Here is a 22,403-nt window from a genome sequence, read left to right as displayed (position 1 = left end):
GAGGGTTGATGCGCACTGACCCCCAGTCTGCATCCTAATACACGCGCCCAAGTCACACTGATGTAAAGACACTTTGTTCAAGAGGGAGCTGCTGAAACTTGTCACACTACAGAGAGCAGGGGCTGTCTGCAACATTGGAAACCACACTGGACCACACTGGACACGTCGGAAACCCAGCAGGTGGCACAGGGTGGCAGTGGGGAGTTAGGGAGATGTCCCCCTGCCCCACTCCCACCCCTGCCCGGAGGAGGGAAGGGCAGGGGGCATCTGAAAGGTACCTGGGAACCCCACCACCAGCGGTCCTGACAGCAGTGAGGGAGGAGAAGAGGCGGAGGGGGGCGTGTCTTTCTGGCAAAGGTCTGGGATCTGGCTTCACTTTATCCAGCGGTTCCTAAGGGGCCGCTCCTGCTAAGTCGGGGGGCAACATCGCAGTGGAGGCTCCCTTCCCCTCCTTCCATGCAGGGGCTGCTCCCCAAGCCTTCTTACTGCGGTTTGGGAGATCTAAGCCTGAGGGGGCGGCTGACCGAACCCCAGCTCCTTCCTCAACCCCCACGCTTGCCTCCACCCACGGGTTGAGGGGGAATCTTTTATTTTTTAAATGAATTGAAATCATTTCGCTTTGATGATCCACAGACCCAAGCAATAAACTAAAATAACGCCGACCAAGCTGACGCTGACACCGCGGCACCGACGCTGGCGGGCCTGGGCCCTTCTGATCTCTGAACCATGATCGCAGGGAGACAATCCCTGCCTCCGTGCGCTGGTGGCCTGAGAGTCCCAGACCCCCGCCCTGCGCGGCGCCCCTGCCTCTGGAGGCTGCAGCAACGCAGAAGAGCCAGGCGGCTGTGCTCCGTGCTCGCGGACAGGCCCTGCTGTCCCGCGCCTCGCCCCACCTTCTGAGGCACCGGCGCGCGGGGGGCGGGGTGGGGGGGATCCCGGACCAGTCCTGCGCACTTCATTGCGACCCCCCCGGGGGCTGTGATGCTGAGCAGGGGGCTGTGAGAGGCGGACATGCAGTGAATGACCCGGCTCCCAAGTCACAACCTGGGGTCTTCGGGAGAGTCCAGGACAGCGGGGGCTGCGGGGTTCCAGGAAGCGGGGATCTGTGACTCTTGGGGGCCCAGCGCCCCTGTAGCTAAGGCCCAGAGCGAGCACCACTGGAGGGCCACCTGGGCAGTGAGAATTTCAGCGGCGGCGCGTCGGGGGCGCAGCAGGACCCGGGGAGGGCGGAAAGCTGACCCCAGGGCGGGGTCTGGGGAGGTGGCTCCCCCAGGGCTGGTGGGGGAGGGGGCTCGGCCGCGAAGCGCACCCTGGGCTCCAGCCACGACGGCATTTAAAGGGAGGAGGGCGGGACCTGGCTGTCTGCAATCTGGCGCTGCTGGCAGCTGGGCCATGGGGTGCCCATGAACTTCGGTGCGGAGCCGCCGGCCCCAGCGTGGGAGACGCCGGACATGGCTGCGTACCGTGACGGCCTGGGCACCTGCTCGGCCCCGCACCGCCAGGTTCCGGCCGCCGCGCATCCCCAAGGCTACGCGAGCGGGGATCTGGGCGCAGCCGGCAACTGCCAGAGACTGTGGGGGAGCCCTGAGCTCAGGCCCGCTGGCTACGCGGCGGGGCCCTGCCCAGCGCCGCCCTGTGCGGCGGGGCCCCCGCTGCTGGGCCCCCCGGGAGGCCTGGCGGGCGCGGACCTCGCGTGGCTGGGCCTCTCGGGCCAGCAGGAGCTGCTGAGGCTGGTGCGGCCGCCCTACTCCTACTCGGCGCTCATCGCCATGGCCATCCAGAGCGCGCCGCTGCGCAAGCTGACGCTCAGCCAGATCTACCAGTACGTGGCGGGTCACTTCCCCTTCTACAAGCGCAGCAAGGCGGGCTGGCAGAACTCCATCCGCCACAACCTGTCGCTCAACGACTGCTTCAAGAAAGTGCCGCGCGGCCGGAACGACCCAGGTACTGCCGCGCGCGCGCCCGCCCCGTCCAGGACGGCCGGTGCTCAGGGTGGGGGCGGCCTGAGACAGCGTGGTCCCTACCGGCTCAGGTGTGAGCGCTCGCGGCGGGGAGGAGGGGGAGGCTCACCGACATGGCAGCAGCCAGCTCCGACTTCGCTGGACGTCTGCGCGCTCCCTGGCAGGACAGGCTGGGGAGCTGGGCAGCGGAATGACCTTGGGAGACCCTGGGCCTCCGTGGCCTTCCCTGTAGACCGCGAGGAAGACAACGCCTCCTGTGCAGGTTGGTGAGACAGGTGGACGCCCCCGGGGAAACTCTGGAGCGCACAGGGAGTCCAGATGAGGTCTGCTCCGCCCACGGCAGAAGCGTGGCTCGCTTCTGCACCCTGCGGGCCTGAACCTGGGGGGCAGTGAGGGGGAGACTGAGAATTCCAGAGGGTGCCATCCTCATTCTTTCTGGAACGTGCAAATCCTTCCCAGCCTGGACGTGCAGGCCAGCCCGGGTAAAAAATGCCGCTTCAAGGCTGACCGGCGGAGGGGCGCGCATGACGCTCTGAGGGTACCGGGCTGCGGGGACTCGACTTTCTCCCGCACAGCGTGGTCCACCAGATGCGGCCTTCCTGGACCCGGCCTTTCCTTTCTCTACAGGCAAAGGCAATTACTGGACCCTGGACCCCAACTGCGAGAAGATGTTTGATAACGGGAACTTCCGGAGGAGGAGGAAGAGGGGGGAGGCGAGCGCGGCCGCGCCCCTGGGGACCGGGAGCCACGGCGGAGGAGCCTAGGCGTCCGCGCTGGAGCCTCCCGACGCCGCCTCCCCGGACCAGGCGGCCTCGCCCTCTCCGCCCGCGCCCGAAGCCGCCGCCGCCTGCTTCTCTAGCTTCGCTTCGGCCATGGGCGCGCTGGCCGGAGGCCTTGGCACCTTTCTCAGCGGCCTGGCTGGGGACTTCTCCTTGGAGAGACCGACGGCAGTCGCCGCCCACAGGCCCCAGGTGCCGGGTCCCTAGCGGGGCTTCTCTCCTGGCCACCAGACGACGGCCACCGGCTTCCGCGTGGGCCACCTCGTCTGCAGCCGGGAAGGGACCCTCGTTTGAAGGGAGGCTGGGGTTTGCCCACGTGCAGTGTCCGGAGGTGACAGCCGGCGTGGCGGAGCGCGGAGCTCCGGGACCCCCGGGGAGCAGAGCTGAGTGGCGACTCTGGCCGGTGGTCCACAAGGCGAGCGCCCGTGGCCCAGCGAGCGGTCGTCTGCGCCGGCTGCAAAGTGCGCCCAGCCCGCCAGAGCTCTTCAGCGATCCAGCTCGGAGGGCGACGCTGCCGCCCAGCCCCCACGTTGCCGGGGCGCCCGGTCCATCCGCAGTGCCTCGCGCTCGCCAGGGATGATGGCTGCAGGAGCGCCCTGGCGGGCCGCCCGGTGCCCCAGAGAGGCGGCCGGGCTGCGCGGCTCCGATCCCCTCTCTCCAAGACTGTGCTGTGAGAGCAGCCTGGGACGGCTGGGACTGGGTCGGGGACAGAGGGCCGGCACTACCTGATGGGGGCGGAAGGGCTGCATCAGCAGGAGCTATCCCTGGGAATACCAGCCCCCTTCCCTGTCAGTTCCAGACCCTGTCCCTGCGGGCCCCAGCGGCCCCGCCCACAAGGGCTGAGCCTGGCACCTGGGAGTCTGAGAAGGCTCGGGTTTGTGCCTCACAGGCAGACACACCTGAGCCAGGCGGTGGCCGCACCTGTTTTGGCGTCTCTCCCCTCCCCCACTCTGCGCCAGCGCCTCCTGTGTGAGTTTACCCCTGGTCCCACAGACGTTTGCATTTACTGGGAAGGGGCTGGCACTGCAAGGAACAGGGATTTTGGCCTCTCTGCTCCCCAAGGCCCTGGGGCCGAGTGTCTGTGTGGCATCTGGGACTCCCCTGACATGAGGGAATTCAGTGTGCGCCACCATCTCCCACACTGCAGAGTGGCCAGGCACCCTCCAGGGAGGAGCCAGGACACCGGGAACTTGGTGTCGCACACACCAGTGTCCCAGCCCTCCACCGGGCAAGGTCTTCCCTGGTGACCTCTCAGTCTGCCCACTGGGCCCACGGCCTTGCTGCTTCTGGGCATGAGCCCAGCGCTCCTGAGTGTCCCAGGATGAGGGGTGTGTGAGAGACAGAGATCATGGGGGAGGGAGGCGGGGGAGCCAGGGAGGGTGAAAGACAGACGCGCACACAAGTGTGACTAGAACACACCGAGGCCGGGGTGAACGTGGCTCGCGTCGTTCACACGCTGGTGCCTGTGGCTCCTAACTCTTCTGCTGCCGGCCACGCGGGGCGAGCAGGGTGCCGGTTTGTGGGGTCACCCCGTTGCTGAGCGAGCACACAACCCCTCTACAATCTCTCTCCAGGAATCACCTCCCCAGTCTGAAATGCAATTAAAGAGAGCCAGCAGGAAAAGCAAATTCACAGCTTTCTTGAGCCTATTTTAACGGAGTAAAATGCGGACAAATAGGCATGAGTGCAGGTGGCTTGCGTGCACAGGCTGTTCCGTACCAGCAATCCCGCCAGCACCTGCAGTGTAGACTCTGCATTTGCAGGGAACTTGAACAGAGGCCTTTAAAAAATTTGACAGCAGTGGGAAAATACAACGTGCGACCTGTCAGTGACGTCGCCAGAAAGTTGGCTGAGAAACACACGTGACACACGTGACGTGTCGTAGCTCCACGACCGAGAGAAGTTGGTGAGAAGCTGCCTTCTTCCGTGTTGCAGGTTGTTGTTAAAACTCAGGAAAATATTTGTAATGATGTTTTTCAGCTTTGGGGTTGCTTGCCTAGCAATCGCTTTTCGCTGTTTGAGAGCTGTCCATTCATTCACAACTTTAAAGCATTGGTTATTACTGTGCTGATCAAACAGACAACCTTCCTGAGAAAAACATGGCTCAGAATAACTCAGGCAGGGCTGGGTCTGTGCAGTGACAGGTGCAGTGACAGGTGCAGCGACAGGTGCAGTGACAGCTGGAACCGAATCCTCCCCTCCTCCACAACGGTCCACGTGTCTGGATCGGTCAGAGGTCAACGGACATCCCGGGGCCAAAATGCAGCTCCTGGGCCCCGGGCACAGTGAGCCTCACTCTCGTTAGCCCAAAGAATCATTTCCCAATACTGTCTGTGGGCCGGCGCTCGGGGAACCTGACCACAGCCCCGCCAGGCTGCTTGTGGGCCATGCAGGACCGACTCCTGCTCAGGCCCGGCCACTGCAGCAAAGAGGCCAGGGCGGACATCCCACTGCGGCCCTCAGCTTCCAGCTGGGTCACAGCTCTGGCCCTTTGGTGCCTTGGAGATCTCGCTGGCTGCAGAAAGTTCCGTGGAAGGCGTCCTGTGTGTGGTATCGGCCTGTGCTGGCTCGCCAGGCGAGTGCCTGATTCTCACTGTGACTGGAGAGCACGGTGGCCCCGGAGAGTGTCAAACACGTTTCAGATTCGGAGGGGAAGGGCAGTTAAAAATGGGCGCCTCTCCGTTTATTCGGAATGACTTCCACTGCCAAGGAACATGGGTAATTTGCAGGTGACTGAAAAAGCGTAACAATGAAATACTCTGTTCTCCCCAGAACCCTGCCAGCCGCTGGGTGAGGGATTCCCAAGCTGAAAACTGGGGATTCGTTACAGCATTTGTGAAAGGGTTGGAAAGGCCTTGAGAAGTGATCACCGGATTCACTCTGTGTTTCACATGTTGATTAAGCCTTCAGCGTGTTTGCTCTTTGGTAAGGCTGCTCAGGCATATGAATCAACTTTTAATCTTTAATTTCCTAAAACATATTCTCTTTAATCAAATGGCATTTTTCACCCAGAAAAATAACTTTGTGAATTATTATAACTACCACGCCAGTAATGCAGGAATCTGAAACATCCCCGTTTTGCAGGTAGAAAAGCTGAGGCAAATGAGCTTATCTGATGGGAGCTCAAAGAGCTCCTGATATACGTGCAAACTTTGTATGGCCCGTATTTAGAAATGCACACACATACATACACACACACACTCAAATGAACACCCCATACATGGACACACACGCCACGGAGCCCTGTCTTGCAATGAGTCTCAGGGAGAAGGTGTAGATTACAGCCATGCCCTTGATACCTAAGGCATCGTATTTTCAAGCAATTACAGTGAGACTATCACATATGTGCTTCAGATTTGACTTCAGTGGACAGGAACATGTGGAGGCATCATCGCATGCAATAGAGGTTGAGTCACTTACACCCCAAGACAATGTGGTTCATTTAATAAATAGTCTTTCAGTGCCGAATGTGTACGTGGCTTTATGTTCAGTCTTGCCGTGACCAACCTGGGCCCATGGCTCCCGTCACAGAACCTCCTTCTGGCGGTCAAGATAAATGCACCAGCTCCTGCAGGCCGGCCCATGCCTGTCTGGCCCCTGACTGATGACCTCACGGCCAAGTTATTTGTCAACATGCAAGTACCAGATCGTGTCCTTTGAATGCACCTCACTCCGCCAGCTCAGGAAGTGTTCGGTCCTCAGGTTTGCGCCTCCACTGTGGTCTGAGCAGGGAGAGAGGCGCTGCCTGGGCTGGAGCAGGTCCAACCTACTGGCTTCTGCGGAGCCCCAACCTAAGCTCCCCTGTTTAGATCTGTCACCTGGTGGGACAGGAGATGCAGCAAATGTGAGCAGGGCTGGCCTCCCCTAGGGCTTCCTTTGTGCCTTTCTCCAATCTGTGCTTGCATTGGTGAGAACTCTTCTTTTTTTAAAGATTTATTTATTTATTTGAACGTCAGAGTTACACAACGAAAAAAGAGGCAGAGAGAGAAAAAGAGAGAGACAGAGAGAGAGAGAGAGAGAGAGAGGTCTTCCATCCACTGGTTCACTCCCCAGTTGGCCATAATAGCCAGAGCTGCACCAGGAGCCAGGAGCTTCTTCCAGGTCTCCAATGTGGGTGCAGGGACCCAAGGACTTGGGCCATCTTCTACTGCTTTCCCAGGCCATAGCAAAGAGCTGGATTGGAAGTGGAGCAGCCAGGACTCGAACCAGTGCCCATATGGATGCCAGCATGCAGGCAGCGGCTTTACCTGCTACACCACAGCACTGGCCCTGAGAACTCTTTAAAATGTGGGAGAGCAGGTGGGAGGGCAGGTAGGGTTGGAAGAATCACTATGTTCCTAAAGTTGTATTTATGAAATGCATGAAGTTTGTACACTTTAAATAAAAGGTTTCTTGGGAATCAATAAATAAATCTGCTACACATGGAGTCTACCTGTCACCCTCTAGGGTCTGCGTTCTTTGGTCAGCTGTCATTCACAATTGAACAGAGATGGAAATACCCTCAGTTTCCGTCAGCTCGTAGATAGAGGGCAAGTAGAAGAGAGTATGAAGTTGGATCTTCACGCGCGCGCGCACACACACACACACACACACACACCCCAGAGCTGCATCCCTTTGAGGACTGAGAGCAAACTAAACCTATGGAGCGTTGGGGTCTTCTCTACCCCCAGGAGTCGAGTCCCCCACTCAGGCATCAGATAAAATATCAAGGTCTCAAGGACTCTGTTAGATGCTAACACAGACTATTTCTTCGTCGGCCTTCAGAACACCCAAGAGCCGAGTGTGGGTGTCCCATTTTACTGATGGGAAAGTGAGGCTCACACCCATAAAGTGGCCTGTTTCCCGAAGTCCACAGCTATGCTGAGCTGTGACAGCAGGATACGCTGCGTCTCTGTCCCTGACTTCCTTGACTCCCACCTCAGATAACAGAGACCTCTTTGCTGGCCGTCCAAGTTCCAGTTAAGTTCCCATCTGATGTGTTCCTGCGCCCTTGGACCTGCCACATGACGTCACAGCTCCCGGAAGGCCAGGGCCCTTCCTGCGCCCTCTCCTGTACCGTAAGCGGAAAGGAGTTTGCCCTGTGCCACCGTATCAAACCCAGGGCCGGGCCGAGCGCTGGCAGACCACGGCGGGCAGAGTCCTGCACACTCTGTGTGTGTCTTCGCCACACCAGCCCCCTGTGTCCTGTGTTGGGTCCAGGCCCTCCTCACCCAGGGCCGGGCCTTCTGCTGGACCCTGGAGGTGACAGTGACTGGGGCACAGCCCTGGGATCCCCTGTCATTGAGCAAAGGGATGGGAGCCACTCGGGGGCGTGAAGCCGGAAACATTCAGACGTGTAGTTGACAAAGAGGCCAATAAGGGTTAGTTGGTCCAAGTTAAGTTTTTCTGCCAACATATGCGCTGTCGCAACATGCAAACCGTATCTTGGAGAAGCTAAGCCCACACCTTAGTGGTCTCAGCGTGATGAGCGTGATGAGCGCCCCGGTGTAGACTATGTGAGGGTGACTCTGCACTCTGCAGGGCTGCCAGGTGTTTTCCAGGCCGCACTCCCCTGCACCCCTGCACCCCTGCACTGCCCGTATCCAGATCCCCTCAGCCAGGACCAGGACGGGGCTTGGCTTCAAGGCAGGCAGGAATGGCCTGGTGCTTCTGTGCGCCTTCCTGGGGAGGGGGAGGGGGAGGGGGAGAGGACCTGTGGCCAGCGGGTCATTCTTCCCGCCTTGTGCACGTTTGGAGGAGCCTGCCTGTCGCCACGCCTCTCGCCTGCCTTGGCCATCCATCACCCGCACGCAGGCCCTCGCTGCTGCACGCCCCAGCAGTTCCGAGCTGCCCGAGGCGCACATTAGCTTCCACACCTGACCCCAGCCAGCTGCGTGGCAGCCTCCTCTCCTGGGCTGAGAGTGCTTCCCTCAGCAGCCCGGGGGCAGGTGGGGCTGCGCAGGTCTTCTGGGTGCGGACAATGAACGCTTTAATGAAAGGGTTCGGTTTCAGGATTCTGGGCAAGTGTGGAGTTCACTCTCCATGCTCTGTGTCACCTGAGTGTGGGGGAGGGTCCCACTGCTCCATTTACTCGGCCTGCTATGATTTGTCTTTTTACTTTTGCTCAGAAAGAGCAGATCATCTCTTTCTCTTTTAATTGGAGGAAGTTAAAAGCAACTTGATCTGGTGTTTAAATAATGTAACATGTAAGACGTTGCAAGAGAAGGAAGGAGGAAACTGTCTGAAGAATCATTTGTGATTCTTGGGAGCTGTGTTGCCCTGAGTCTTTTTTATTTTTCATTTGTTATTCTTCATTTTTTTCTGTTAATACACATAACCTTACAAAGGGTCTTCAAAAAGTTCATGGAAAATGCTATTTAAAAATCGGTTTTTAGGGGGCAAAATGTATTCTGAAATCCATGAATGGCGGGACCGACTCAAGGCTCATAGGAATGTGTCTCACAAGGGAAGGAAGAGTGCATTGAAACACAATTGCAAGGATAAAACTTACTTAATTCCATGTTCCATGAGCTTTCGAAGTCCTCTCACATCTGCGCATCTGTTTCAGGAGCAACGTTACTGTGAGATTGGCACCAGGAAAAGGCCATTCCATGCCAGGAAGCTGGTGGGAGGACTGTCCCCACACTCTAGCCTGCCTGGAGGGGACCCCCCTCTCAGCTCGGGTTTCACAGGGGCTCATTCAAAGCTCAAAGCTCCCCTGACAGCCTAATGGGGCATCCGGGTCAGACAGACCCGGAGCAGGAGCGGGTGCAGACTGGCGGGTCGGCGCTGAGACCTCACGTCCCACGCCCCACCCCCCACCCCCGTGCTGTGGCCTTTGAGAAGTGCAGACGTTCCGTGTGGAGGTGATCGTGTCAAGTGTTTCCTCAATGCTTTTACACAGCAGACTGAGCGCACACACACACACACACACACCCGCCATGAGCAAACGCGGAGAGCTGGGACTTGGAGCTGAATGTGAAATGAAGCCATCTGAGCTCCAGCTTGGGGTCGGCCCGAGTAGTTACGATGAAGACGACCCTTGCTGGAGCACCTGCTGAGAGCAGCGGCCCACACACATGCTGTCTACTAACAGCCGGCCATTAGCGTAGGTATTAGCTTAGCTTTGCGAGAATTGTAAAAAATACAAAGGGATGACAAAAAGTTCATGGGAAAATGGGATAAAAGGTAAGCACTTTGGTGCAAAATCTTGTAATGTATACACACAAGTTCATGGAGAATGCACCTTTTGAAAACTGTATTGGCTGGTGCTGCGGCTCACCAGGCTAATCCTCCACCTGTGTCGCCGGCACCCCGGGTTCTTGTCCAAGTTAGGGCGCTGGATTCTGTCCCGGTTGCTCCTCTTCCAGGCCAGCTCTCTGCTGTGGACAGGGAGTACAGTGGAGGATGGCCCAAGTGCTTGGGCCCTGCACCCACATGGGAGACCAGGAGGAGCACCTGGTTCCTGGCTTCGGATCGGCGCTGGCTGCAACACGCCGGCAGTAGTGGCCGCTTGGGGGGTGAACCAATGGAAGGAAGACCTTTCTCTCTCTCTCTCTCTCTCTCTCTCTCTCACTGTCTAACTCTATGTATGGATTTAAATTCTTTGCACCAAAACAACCTGATTTTTTAATTCTATTTTCTGTAAAATTTTCAAAGATGCTCATATTATTTAGCATGAATGATTTTTAAACTTAAAACACACCACTTAATGAATATAATTTATAGCTTCCAGACAGAAGAGAGGGAAGCAAAATATAGCAAAGGAAAATTCCAAATTGTTTGATCTATGACCTATGAGCTCACAGTGGGTTTTACATCGTTTAATGATTAAAACTCAAAAGAAGAACATTTCATGAAATGTGAAAATTAAATGAAATTAAAATGTCAATGCCCACGTAATTCTGCGTGCCCATTGCAGTACTGCCTGCCGTTCCTGGTTGCTTTAGCGCCACGTCAACAGAGTTGGGTAGACACATCAGAGACCAAAACAGCCCTCTGTGGCCACAGGCACTGCAGGTGCAGGTGCACAGCTACAGCAGTGCTTCCAGGGCCACGTGTGCTGCGGGGCAGGCTGAGATCTCACCTACGGGCACCTGCCATGCCAAGCATTGCCGTTTTAAGTCACGGTAGAGTGTGGGTTATTTCGTTAGGGAACTGGGTGGCGAAGGCTTGTGCTCAGTATATGATGGGATCATCTGAGTTCTAGAAGAGCACCAGGGCTCAGCACTCCCAGACTAAGCACCATCACAACTTTGCTCCCTCAGGGACGCCGCGGTGAGGACGATTAGAAAATTACACATGAGCTGTCTCACCACAGCGGGGTTTCTTCCCCCGAAAAAAGGAAATGCAAAGAGGGCTGTGACCAAAGCAAGTTTCCAGCATCTCATTTGTTAACCAAGCAAAGAAGCCACTCACCCCGTGAGTTAATTCCATCACATCTGATGGCAGCAGCCAAAGAAACGCGGCCCAGAAAGCACGCAGAGAAAACAGCTTCTCTGAGCTTAGCTTCTGTCCTCGACTCGGGGGCTCTGCACGCAAACAGGATCAGTGCTGATGAGACTTTTGTGGACACTTATTTTCTCTGGCGTCATATCAGTATCACAAAATATCCTTGCTTTTGCTCCTTGGCCCACAAAGCAAAAAAAAAAAAAAAAAATGTTTACCATCTGACCTTTACTTAAAAAAAATTGCTGACCCCTGACCTATCAGATTACAGGAGAGGACAGCAGGGAAGAAGATGTAACAGCAAAAACAAAAGAAGATGGCAGAAAGAAGTAAAAGTGCGTAACTAATCCTAACAAATACAAACGGTTAAACTTGTTTAACAAGGATACAGGATTAAATGTATGTCTCCTTAATCTAGCTATATGTTGCGGACAAGAAAAAGCCCTTGAATAAAACCTCACAGAAAACAGAAGTTAAAAATATGGAAAAAGACATAGCAGACAAATTCCAACCAAACGAAAGCTGGAGCAATGATAACAACAAAAGATAAAATTTAAATGAGAAATATTGATATGGGTAAAAAAGGAACCAACATCATAATAAAAACAATCGACCTTGAGGGAGAGAAAGAGATATATGCACCCCACAATTTGGTCTATAAGAAATAAAGGAAAAAGAAAGAAAGACCAACAGAAACAAACTAATCAACAGACCCACAGGGCAATCAATTTGAAGCCAGTTTAGTCTAGCAGGTCAAGTGAATTTGAAAAAAATAGGAAGGTTATAGTGTTGAACATCAAAATTACCAAACTTGACTTCATAAAGTCATGTACCAAGTATGAAACAACAAATGCTCTTTACACACAAAAGATAGCTTTACTTTACAAATCAAACACAGACCAGGACACAAAGGGAAATCTCACCAATAATCAAAAATCTTTGTCACGTAGATAATGTTCTCTGCACATAAGGTAGAAGTCGACAATGAAAGATCATTTAAAAGGCCTGAATATTAACATAAATTTTTAAAATTCTTAACTAAAATTGTTAGATTTCATGAGTTAAAGGACTAGAATGAACAATTATGAGTGCTCGTGAGATAGCTATAAAAGTCAATATTTAGTGTTACATTTATTTGATGAATTTATTTAGAAAAAAAGGAATATCATAATGATTATTATATGTTCAATATCAGAAAATAATTTTAAAGAAGCAAATCATAAGTGTTAGAACAGATTAAGGCCAGCACCGCGGCTCACTAGGCTAATCCTCCGCCTTGTGGCGCCAGCACACCGGGTTCTAGTCCCGGTTGGGGTGCTGGATTCTGTTCCGGTTGCCCCTCTTCCAGGCCAGCTCTCTGCTGTGGCCCGAGAGTGCAGTGGAGGATGGCCCAAGTGCTTGGGCCCTGCACCCCATGGGAGACCAGGAGAAGCACCTGGCTCCTGCCATCGGATCAGCGTGGTGCGCCGGCCGTGGTGGCCATTGGAGGGTGAACCAACGGCAAAGGAAGACCTTTCTCTCTTTCTCTCTCTCACTGTCCACTCTGCCTGTCAAAAAAAAAAAAAAAAGAACAGAGTAAGGAAATAGAAAATAAGATGATCAACAAAGCCAAATCCTGACTTTCTGTTTCTTTGAAAAGATGAAGAAAGTAGGTACAATGTCAGCTAGACAGGTAGAGAAGAGAACACGGAGGCCCATGAGCGACACCAAGGAAGAGGAACCCACAGCCCCCTGCACTGTCCGGCTCCCGAGAGCTGCAGGAGGCCTTCGGAAGCCCCACCACCAACACCAAGACCACGCTGGCACCTGCTGTCCCTTCCACTCGCCTCTTGACTCAGCCCGTGACGCCCAAGCCTGACCTCACTCCTGAACCCCACACATACACAGTCACGCGTCATTAAACAACAGGGATGCTTTCTGAGAAACGTGCAGTTAGGAAAATTTACCTTGGGGCAAACACCGTAGTGAGTACCTACAGAGACCTACTGCACACCTGGGCTAGATGGTAGAGCCTATTGCCGGTGGGCTACATACCTGTGCAGTGCAAGGCTGTTGTGATGGGCAGTTGTGGGCACAATGACCAGTGCTGTACAGCTGAGCCCATCTGCGCACAGACACGATGCAGCAGGAAGACTCAGTGACGGGCACCGTCAGCTCCGTGGTCGTTTTCTGGGAACGACGTCATATATGCGTCCTCGGCCAGAATGTGGCTGCGTGTCTGGCTTCCTAGTGGACATCTCCACATTGACGGCCTCCAAGCATTTGCAACTCAGTGTATCTGATGCACAGCTCATCCTCTTAGAGATGAGTCTCAGGGCAGAGGTGGGAACCAAAGGCAGTTTTAAGGGGCTGGAAGGTGGAGCAGAGGTGTGGGGTCAGACGATACAAACAGCTCTTGCAAGGCCTGGCCACAAAGAAGTGGGAGGATGAGGCGCTCAAACTCCATATTATTTTTACTGGTTGTTTAGTGGGAGCACATAAACAGAAAGAAGACAGTGGAAGATGAGACTGAGAGGGGACAGGAGAGGGAGAGAGTTCTTCAGAAGCAGGGGACACTGAGAACCTGGGAAAGGAGTTGACCTGGAAGGCGAGAGGGCGTCCTGCTTTGTTGACGTAGAAGACCAGAGAGGTTGCCCTAGAAGACAAGAACCCCGCCAGAGGGAAGGAGCTGATGAAGCTGCCCCCACTGGGGAGGCTGGAAGGGTCGCCGTCAGAGGTTCATTTCTCCCAGAGGCCAACAGGAAGTCCCCTCTGGAGCAGTAGAAGTGACATAAGGGGAGCATGAAGAAGGGGTCAAACAAAGGAGAAGCCTAAGGGAGGAACACCTAGAAGAACAGGGTGATGCATAGCCAGGAGAGGCGCCTCCTGTCCCCGAGGGTCCTGGGAGCTCCTGCCAAGGGCACGAGGTCAGGTCTGAATCCTGGTGTCAAGAGGAGGGGCAGGAATGTCAAGGCCCCTCCTCAACACCAAAACCTGCGTTGAGTATCTTCAAATAATTGCTTCCAGCTAAAACATATGATCAGTTTGTATTTGCTTAGAGCAGTTTAAAAATCCAAGCTTCTTCTAGCCAGAAGGACACTTCAAGGTCGTTTCTCCAGGAATGGCAAGGCACTGTTTGTTTCTCCATTCCCGACTCCCGTGCAGACATCAATAATCAAGCACTGAACCATTACCTGCTCTGTCCTGACTCATCTTCGACGTTTGTCACATCGTCCTCCAGCAATCCCGTCCCTGTCTATCGGAGGTCACGTGTAGTAGAATCGGATGTTTCCAGCCATGAGCCTGTGATGAAAGCTGAAAGAGGTGAATTCGTTCACACTGGGGTGGAGTCATGCAAAGCCTCTCTCAAACCAGTCTGCTGCTTCGTCACCCGAATACTCTGTAGGAAAGCCAGCAGGCGTCCCTGTCTCTTAGTAATACCCAGGTAAGGAGCGATGGACCAGTCGTCTGGAGGAAGACGGCTCTAGCTTTTGGTGCAAGTTGGACAGATCATCTCTTCTTTAAGAGCTTTGTTTATTTATCTTCATCTACTTGAAAAACAGAGCAACAGAGAGATACAAAGACAGACAGAAGTCATCTATCTTTGGCTCACTCCTCCAATGTGCCCAAACAGCCAAGGCGGGGCCGGGCTGAAGCCAGAAGCCTACAACTCAGTAGGGTCTCCCACACGGGTGGCAGGGGCCCAAGCACTTGAGCCAATGTCAGCTGCTTCCCAGGAAACATAAGCAGGAAGCTGGATTGGAATTGGAGCAGCGAGGACTCAGACTGGAACTTTGACATGGATCTGAGCATCCCGAGTGGTGGCTTAGCCCAGTGTGCCACGATGCTGGTCCTCAGCAAATATTTGTAAAAGACAGAGATGCGTCAGGCAGCAGTGCAGCTGCCGGAGTCGGGATTGGTTCCAAGTGGCTGCCCAGGTGTGGCCTCAGTTGGCCAGCTCAGCAGCTTCACAGGAGTGCTGGTGACACTTTACAAACCTCGTTGCCTCCCTGAGTCCAGAAGCTCCACTGATGCGTTCATGTTTGCATTTTGCAAATGAATCACACGCTATTTCTAAGACTTTAAATTTGTCAGATAAATGTATGTCCTTCAAAGAGCTTATCAGAAGGTCGATATCACTTTTCCCTCTTGAGGATGAGGACGTTGAGGCACAGAGATGCCAAGTGGCTCACAGGGAGGTCACGCAGCTGGGAGGAGACAGAGCCGGAACTCAAGCCCAAGTCAGCAGACCTGGAGTGGTGCCCTTAGTGATCCTGAACACAGCCTCTTGGCAGAAGACAGAATCCTTAAAGAAAGAAGCTCTCAAATACAGGGTTGGAAGTCACTGTGGGGCCGCCACACTGTGGTGCAGTGGGTTAAAGCCCTGGCCTGAAGCGCCGCATCCCATGTGGGCGCCGGTTCTAGTCCCGGCTGCTCCTCTTCCGATCCAGTTCTCTGCTATAGCCTGGGAAAGTAGTGGAGGATGGCCCAAGTCCTTGGGCCCCTGCACCCACATGGGAGACCCAGAAGAATTTCCTGGCTCCTGGCTTCAGATTGGCACAGCTCCAGCCATTGCAGCCATCTGGGGAGTGAACCAGCAGATGAAAGACCTCTCTCTGTCTCTACCTCTTTCTGTAACTCTGTCTTTAAATAAAAAAGAAGTCACTGTGATATTAATAAAATGTTATTAATAAATTTAATAAAATAAAAAAATAAAGAGAGCAAAGGGCATCTCGGTCAGACTGGCCTTGAGGAAGCGGTTATTTCAAGGGCGAGGGGAGGACCTGCACACTTAGTAACAAGTGGGTTCCTCAGAAATGTCTGGCCTTGGGCCAGCGCTGTGGGGTAGTGGGTAAAGCCACCACCTGCAGTGCTGGCATCCCATATGGGTGCTGGTTCAAGTCCCAGCTGCTCCACTTCCAATCCAGCTCACTGCTATGGCCTGGGAAAGCAGTAGAAGATGGCCCAAGTCCTTGGGCCCCTGCACCCACGTGGGAGACCAGGAAGAAGCTCCTGGCTCCTGGCTTCGTATTGGCCCGGCTCTGGTCAGTGTGGCCAACTGGGGAGTGAACCAGCAGACAGAAGACCTTTCTCTCTCTCTCTCTCTCTCTCTCTCTCTGCCGCTCTTTCTCTTTCTGTATAACTCTGACTTCCAAATAAATAAATAAATCTTTAAAAAAAGAAAAGAACGGAAGATGCCGACACGAATCTAGCTCGGGAACTCGGTGGTAGCTACGCCACCTGCCTACCTGGAAACGTGTGGCCATTGGCAGAGGACCGGGAGGTGCTGCTCTCTTCATTCTGCTCCCAGAGGCCTTGAGAGGCCAGTTGCTGGGTTGTCTTTGATGGCGCCTGGTGCACACGGCTGCCTCTTGTCTTCCACCTTCTCTTTCCCTTCCATTGTCAGTCTCCCAAGGGACATTGAACAAATGGAATTCTGAGCCCCCACGAGATTTCCCTCTTCTGTTACAGCTCAACTGAACCCACGCTTCGGCACACTGTGCAGTCAGCTGCAGGGCAGCTAACGCCTGGGGAACTCACGGCGGGGCCCAGTGCTGCTGTCCCTAGGACAAGAGGGGGCATTGCCAAGCCCAGGCCGTGGCTGAGCCCCGTTCTCCCCAACCCAACCGAGTCCTCTTTTCAACAGCTCCCTCTTAACTCAGCAGCACCAGCGCCACAGCCCGAGGGCCACTCTGCGGCAATGGCCAACCAGACAAGGGCTTCCTGGGGTCGGTGGCTTACCCTGTCCATTGCTGGGTGAACCTCCACAGCGTAGACGTATCACAGTCCCGCCATCCTCCCCTTTAGCTACTGAGGGTTCTCTTTGCTGCTTCCATTGGCCACAATGAACGAAGTTGCTTTAAATATTTGGGATTATGAATAAAGCTAGAGTTTTTGTGTGGACATAAATTTTTCAAATTAGCTGTGTAAATACTTAGGAGGAAAGCTGCTGTTTTTTTTTTTGTTTTTGTTTTTGTTTTTTTTTTTTTTTTTTTTTGACAGGCAGAGTGGACAGTGTGAGAGAGAGACAGAGAGAAAGGTCTTCCTTTGCCGTTGGTTCACCCTCCAATGGCCGCCACGGCCGGCGCAGCGCGCTGATCCGATGGCAGGAGCCAGGTACTTATCCTAGTCTCCCATGGGGTGCAGGGCCCAAGCACTTGGGCCATCCTCCACTGCACTCTCGGGCCATAGCAGAGAGCTGGCCTGGAAGAGGGGCAACCGGGACAGAATCCGGTGCCTGGACCGGGACTAGAACCCAGTGTGCCGGCGCCACAGGCGGAGGATTAGCCTAGTGAGCTGCGGCGCCGGCCCCTTTTGATTCTTTCTTAGAGTTTCATCTTTCTGCTCGCATTTTCCACCCATCCTGTGTGCTGTCCGTATTCCACTAGAGTCCCTAACATATTAATCACAGTTATTTTAAATTTTTTAAATAATTCCAACTCCTGTGTCATAGCTAAGTCTTGTCAGGATGTTTACTTTGTGTTCTCAGACTGTATTTTTTCCTCCCTTTAGGCTTGCCTTGTCATCTTTTGTAGAAAGCCAAAGATAATATTTTGCATAATAGGAACTGCAGTAAATAGATCTTCAGTGGGGTTTGTGCGTTACCCCGGCTGGGGGTCCGGCTGCAAGTGCCAGAGGCTCCCCATGTCTCGGGTGTCCTTATCCTCACTTGTCCTGTTGGCTTGGGGCTTCCCTGGGCCCTCCTCCTCCTCGTCGTCTGTGTCACGTGGCCCCTGCAGCTGGCACACTGCTGGCAAGCACAGGACACACGCTGTCATCCTGGGATCGCATCTCAGGGCTCTGTGGGGCTGTGTCCTTTGCAGGCCACCCCACACGGGCCTCCCAGCACTCACTGTGTCCTTTCTGATGCAGAACGCCAGGGTCAGAGAAGAGCTTCTGCCGACCTGGTGGTGGAGGAGTGGGGGTGGGAGGGTGAGGGGTAGGACAGGCCCTGGTGAAGTCTTCCGCCCTGGGCGGAAGCCCTTGTCACACAGACCGTGCGGTGGGGTTCTCAGGGGAGCGCTTCCCTTTCTCCTGGTGGAAACACCAGAGGCTGCTTCTCAGCTCCTCTCCAGGGGAGGCTGGTGGAATTCCGGATGTCAATTATTCATTTTATTGTTTGAAAGTCACTGTGCCTGCAATGGCAGGTCTGGGCCAGGGCTGAAGCCAGAAGTCAGGAGCCCAACCCGGGTCTCCCACCTGCGTGGCGGGGACCCGAGTACTTGAGCCATCATGGCTGCCTCCCAGGGTGCCCCTTAGCAGGAAGTTAGAATTGGGGCAGAGCCAGGACTTGAACCCAGCCACTCCGATTTGGGGTGCAGGCAACCCAAGTGCACGTCAGCACTTTGCCAAATTTTCACCCACAAGATTGGATTTTGATGCAAGGAGACAAATTTATTTCTATAAAACGGAAGAGTCTGGATTTTTCGCCTACTTTTATCTTCCTCCTGGCCTGGGGTTCTAGGTTTGCCCCAAAAACCCTATTATGATATTCTCATTAAAAATATACTATGAAAATAGCCAAACACTTGACTGACAAATAATACAACTTAGGAAAAATAAACAGAACACCATGCATCTTTTAGTACTTGTCTCATGTTGTATATCTTCATTTCTTAAGCAAATTATATGACCTTTTAAAAAAGATTTATTTACTTATTCAAAGATGAAATGACACAGATAGAGGGAGAGAAAAAGAGAGAGAGAGAGACAGAGAGAATCTTCCATCTGCTGGTTCAGTCCTCAAATGGTCGCAGTGGTCAGAGCTGGACAAGTCTGAAGCCAGGATCCAGGAGCTTCATCTGGTTCTCCCCTGTGGGTGCAGGAGCCCAGGCACTTGGACCATCTTCTGCTGCTTTCCCAGGTGCATTAGCAGGGAGCCGGATCAGAAGTGTAGCAGCCGGGGCTCGAACTGGAGCCCATATGGCACGTAGGCGGTGAAGGTGGCAGCATTACCTGCTATGCCACAATGCCGGTCCCATAAATTATATGACTCAAATGTAAGAGACTCAACATGATGGAAGCCTGAGTATTCACTGAGGACTAGAACAGAGAGCTAAACAAACTCTGCCTTGCTGTGTGTTAAAACGGAGTCCAAATTGCCTCATACAACCGTGGACAGCCGGGGATGGTTAGTCAACCTGGAGTTACATTGTTTTTTAAAGCATCAAGAGGAGAAAGCAACAGGAAGATTAACTACTGCTTGACTGGACTGAAGGGCTTGGATAAGGTTTGCCAGGACTGTGAAGCGGTCACTGCAGATACTGATGATTGATGGCCTGCCGGGTTGTACTTGGGACTCTACAAGAGAGTTTCCAGAAAGATGGGAAGTGCCAGTAATTCCATTGGTGATGGCAGGAACATGACGGGAGGCCCTCTCCATCCCCATCTCCCTCGCCATTGCCATCGCCATCGCCATCTCCTTCTCCGGGCGGGGGTGCCCATCGTGACCTGACTCTTGGCACTGATTCCCGAAAGGTCAGAGGGTCCCCAATGGGCCGAGCAGGAGGCACGCCGGGCAGCAGGAGCCGGGGAGCAAACAGTGCCCTGGAACGGGACCCGGTTCAGGGTGTGGGAGTGAGGGGGGGTGAGTGTGCACACGGTGTAACTGAGGCTGCATGGAGACAAGTCCTGACAGCAAAAGGAAGTGGAGATGGGGTCGCAGCGAGAGGCGGGCTGGGAGGAGGGCACTGTTCCCTGCCCAGGGAAGCTCCCCTGCGAAGGTCGCTGTTACGTGGCCCTAGTCGGGGCCTCAGCGTGCCCGGATGTCGCTCAAACGTTCCTCCTGCTTCTGGGACAGATGAGCCGTCCGAGGAAAGTGGACTGCCCTGTGGAGTGCGTGACTGGAAGCCTGCAGAGAGCAGAGAGACTGAGCCTCCCCGAGTCCTCCTTCACGCTGGGCCGTCAGCTTTTGGCTTCCTTTGAACTGAAAAGGAAGCATGAGCTCAAGGCTGCCGCTTCCAGGTTTGAACGACACCGGCCAGCTCTTCTGGTCTCAGGCCTTTGGACCAAACCTCTGGCTCTCCTGGTCTGCAGACTCCCCCGTAGACTGGGACTGGCGCGCTTCCACAAACGTGCGGATCAGTTCCTCATCGAGACCCTTGCCCCTGCCATGCGTCCTGCCCATCCTGCCTCTCCGCGGAGCCCTGAATGACCCACGCAGAGACCGAGGGGGTCCCAAGCGCTGCCTTAGTCCCTGCAGTCACGGCCTCCATTTCCTGCTGAGACGACAAGGCTTCTGCCTCCTCCTGCAGCTCCACTGGTGACGTGGTCTTCAGTCAGCACTCTTCTTCTTCCTCATTTTCAAACAAGCATTTTTGTTGGCTCCAAAGTAGCATTCAAGTAAGACAGGCGCCTCGCAGAAAGCTCGTCATGAGTTTGTCATGGTCTCTGCAAAGAAACTCAAGTTCAAGACGCGGCAGTGCCGCTGAAGACCACCCCTCTGGTAGAGGAAGTATGCCAAAGAGCCAGATATCCCAGCGGCTGAGATGCACAGTCCTCCCGTCTCGTCCTCGTTCCTAAAACGTCACCTGTCACGTCTGCTCACCGCCCCCCCCCAATGGGACGCCATCATGCACTTCCTGGGAGCCTCTTCACAGGTCACCATACCTCTAGTGTACCTGTCCCCCTACACTGGGACTTCATTGTCTGTGTCTTTCCTCCATGTGCCATCAGCTTCTAAGGGAAGAGCCCAGGATGTCCACCTCCCTCCAGCCCCTGGGGACAGCCATCCCTGACGGCCAGAAGGCATTCTGTATGGATTTATTGTTATTTCATTTATTTTTTTTAACTAAGATGAGCCCAATTTCTCTCTGTGTCGTCTGCACCCCTGTCAAGCAGCTCGTGCCCTCTGTCCTAAGCATCAACTCTTGCAGGCCCAGTGCTGGAAGTTTCCGTTGCTGAATCCGGTTCTGATGGCTGTTGTCACCATCTTCATTTTCCTCCAGCTCCACCTGGCTCCACACAATTTTCACAAGTGTGTTTGTTGAATCCACTGACACTCAAGTTTTAGATAAATGTGAGCTAAGAGCCAGACCTTAGGTAAACCCTGCTCTGTTTCCTTTTGCAAGCGATGCAGCTCACTGAGCAGGGCTGCAGGTGGTAGAGTGTTGACCCAGCATCAGCCGCCCTACACGGTGAATGTCAGTATAGGGACTTGGAACTGACGGGGCAACACGGCTTCTACAAGTGACAGCGACAGGCAGAATTCCCTCCCTACATGCACCCTGCTGGCTTTGTATTTTTACTGCAAATCGGTGTAATATTGAACTTCAAGGTCCTTTAAGGACAAACTTCTTTCCTTCTTGTCAACAGATGTGTAACTAACTGTCTTAAGTAAGAGTCTAGACGCCTACAGGTTTCTGTTCACTACCAATCTTGCTGATTCTTTAAAGGTTCACACAACAGGAACACAGAGTTGGGAGAGGTTTTTAGTGGCCTCCTTTATCTCTCAAGCATCATCGACAGCAGCGTGACACAAGCTCCTTGTTGGAGGGATCAGAGTCTTGCCGTGACTCTTCCCGGAACATCGCTATCTCCCAGTGAGGAAGGAGGGCGCTTCTCTGGCTGGCTTGGCTGATGACTTGTGCTGGCATTCAGGGCGCTGGCTGTGTAGGCATGGACAGGAGCAGAGAGGGGGATTCACACACACGGTGGTCCCACGTGGCAGGCACAGACCGGGGTGGGGGGAGGGGCAGGCAACTAAGCTCATCAAGGGGAGTAAAATACAAAGGGGAATTGGGTGGGTTCTCTTCCCCACCCATCTCGGCTTCACGTCCTGTGATTCCCACTGTGCCAAGGCTGGTTTCCCAAAGCAGAGGTCGCCTCATCACCTCCGGAAATACCCAGGGCCTCTGCAGACTGGGACACTTAGCTCAGGGGTCAAGTCCTGCTGGAAGAGACAGCTGTCAGCCTCCCCACCCCCATCCCACCCCGCCCCGCCTCCCCAGCAACTGCCTTCCTGCCCCACCCCAGCCTTCCCTCTCCTCCCACCACTATGCCTTCCCAAGCCTCACTGTGGAGCCGTGCACACTACTTCTGGTGTGCCTGCGCATGCCCCTGTGTGCCCCCAACTGGACGTTGGCTCCCTGTGGACAAAACACACTGTGGGGTGCTTATTCTCAAGACACACAGATGGGGACTGATGGCAGGCTCTCAGGAGAAGCAGGACGAGGTCATGAGTATGCGGTGGTGTGGGGTGTGCAAGCCCAGAGCGGGTGGGCACCAGCACAGGCTCCATGCCTCCCCTTTGTCTGAG

The 22,403-nt window shown here is 54.3% G+C and overlaps 1 protein-coding gene across 1 annotated transcript; it reads left to right on the top strand.

The window, feature by feature from the left end:
* The first annotated feature begins 1,338 nt into the window (after nucleotides 1–1,338).
* On the top strand, nucleotides 1,339–6,626 carry FOXI2 (forkhead box I2). The gene is given in 2 exon segments (XM_089313596.1): nucleotides 1,339–1,944; nucleotides 2,589–6,626. Coding segments are annotated over 2 exon segments (987 nt in total). The 5' UTR covers nucleotides 1,339–1,403; the 3' UTR covers nucleotides 3,035–6,626.
* Nucleotides 6,627–22,403: the final 15,777 nt, after the last annotated feature.

The sequence above is a fragment of the Oryctolagus cuniculus genome, chromosome 15 (genome assembly GCF_051225735.1).
Source record: "Oryctolagus cuniculus isolate XC-2025 breed Fujian yellow rabbit chromosome 15, ASM5122573v1, whole genome shotgun sequence".
Lineage (NCBI taxonomy): Eukaryota > Metazoa > Chordata > Mammalia > Lagomorpha > Leporidae > Oryctolagus > Oryctolagus cuniculus.
Note: the sequence above shows the minus strand (reverse complement) of the source record. Positions and strands in the feature narration are given on the sequence as shown.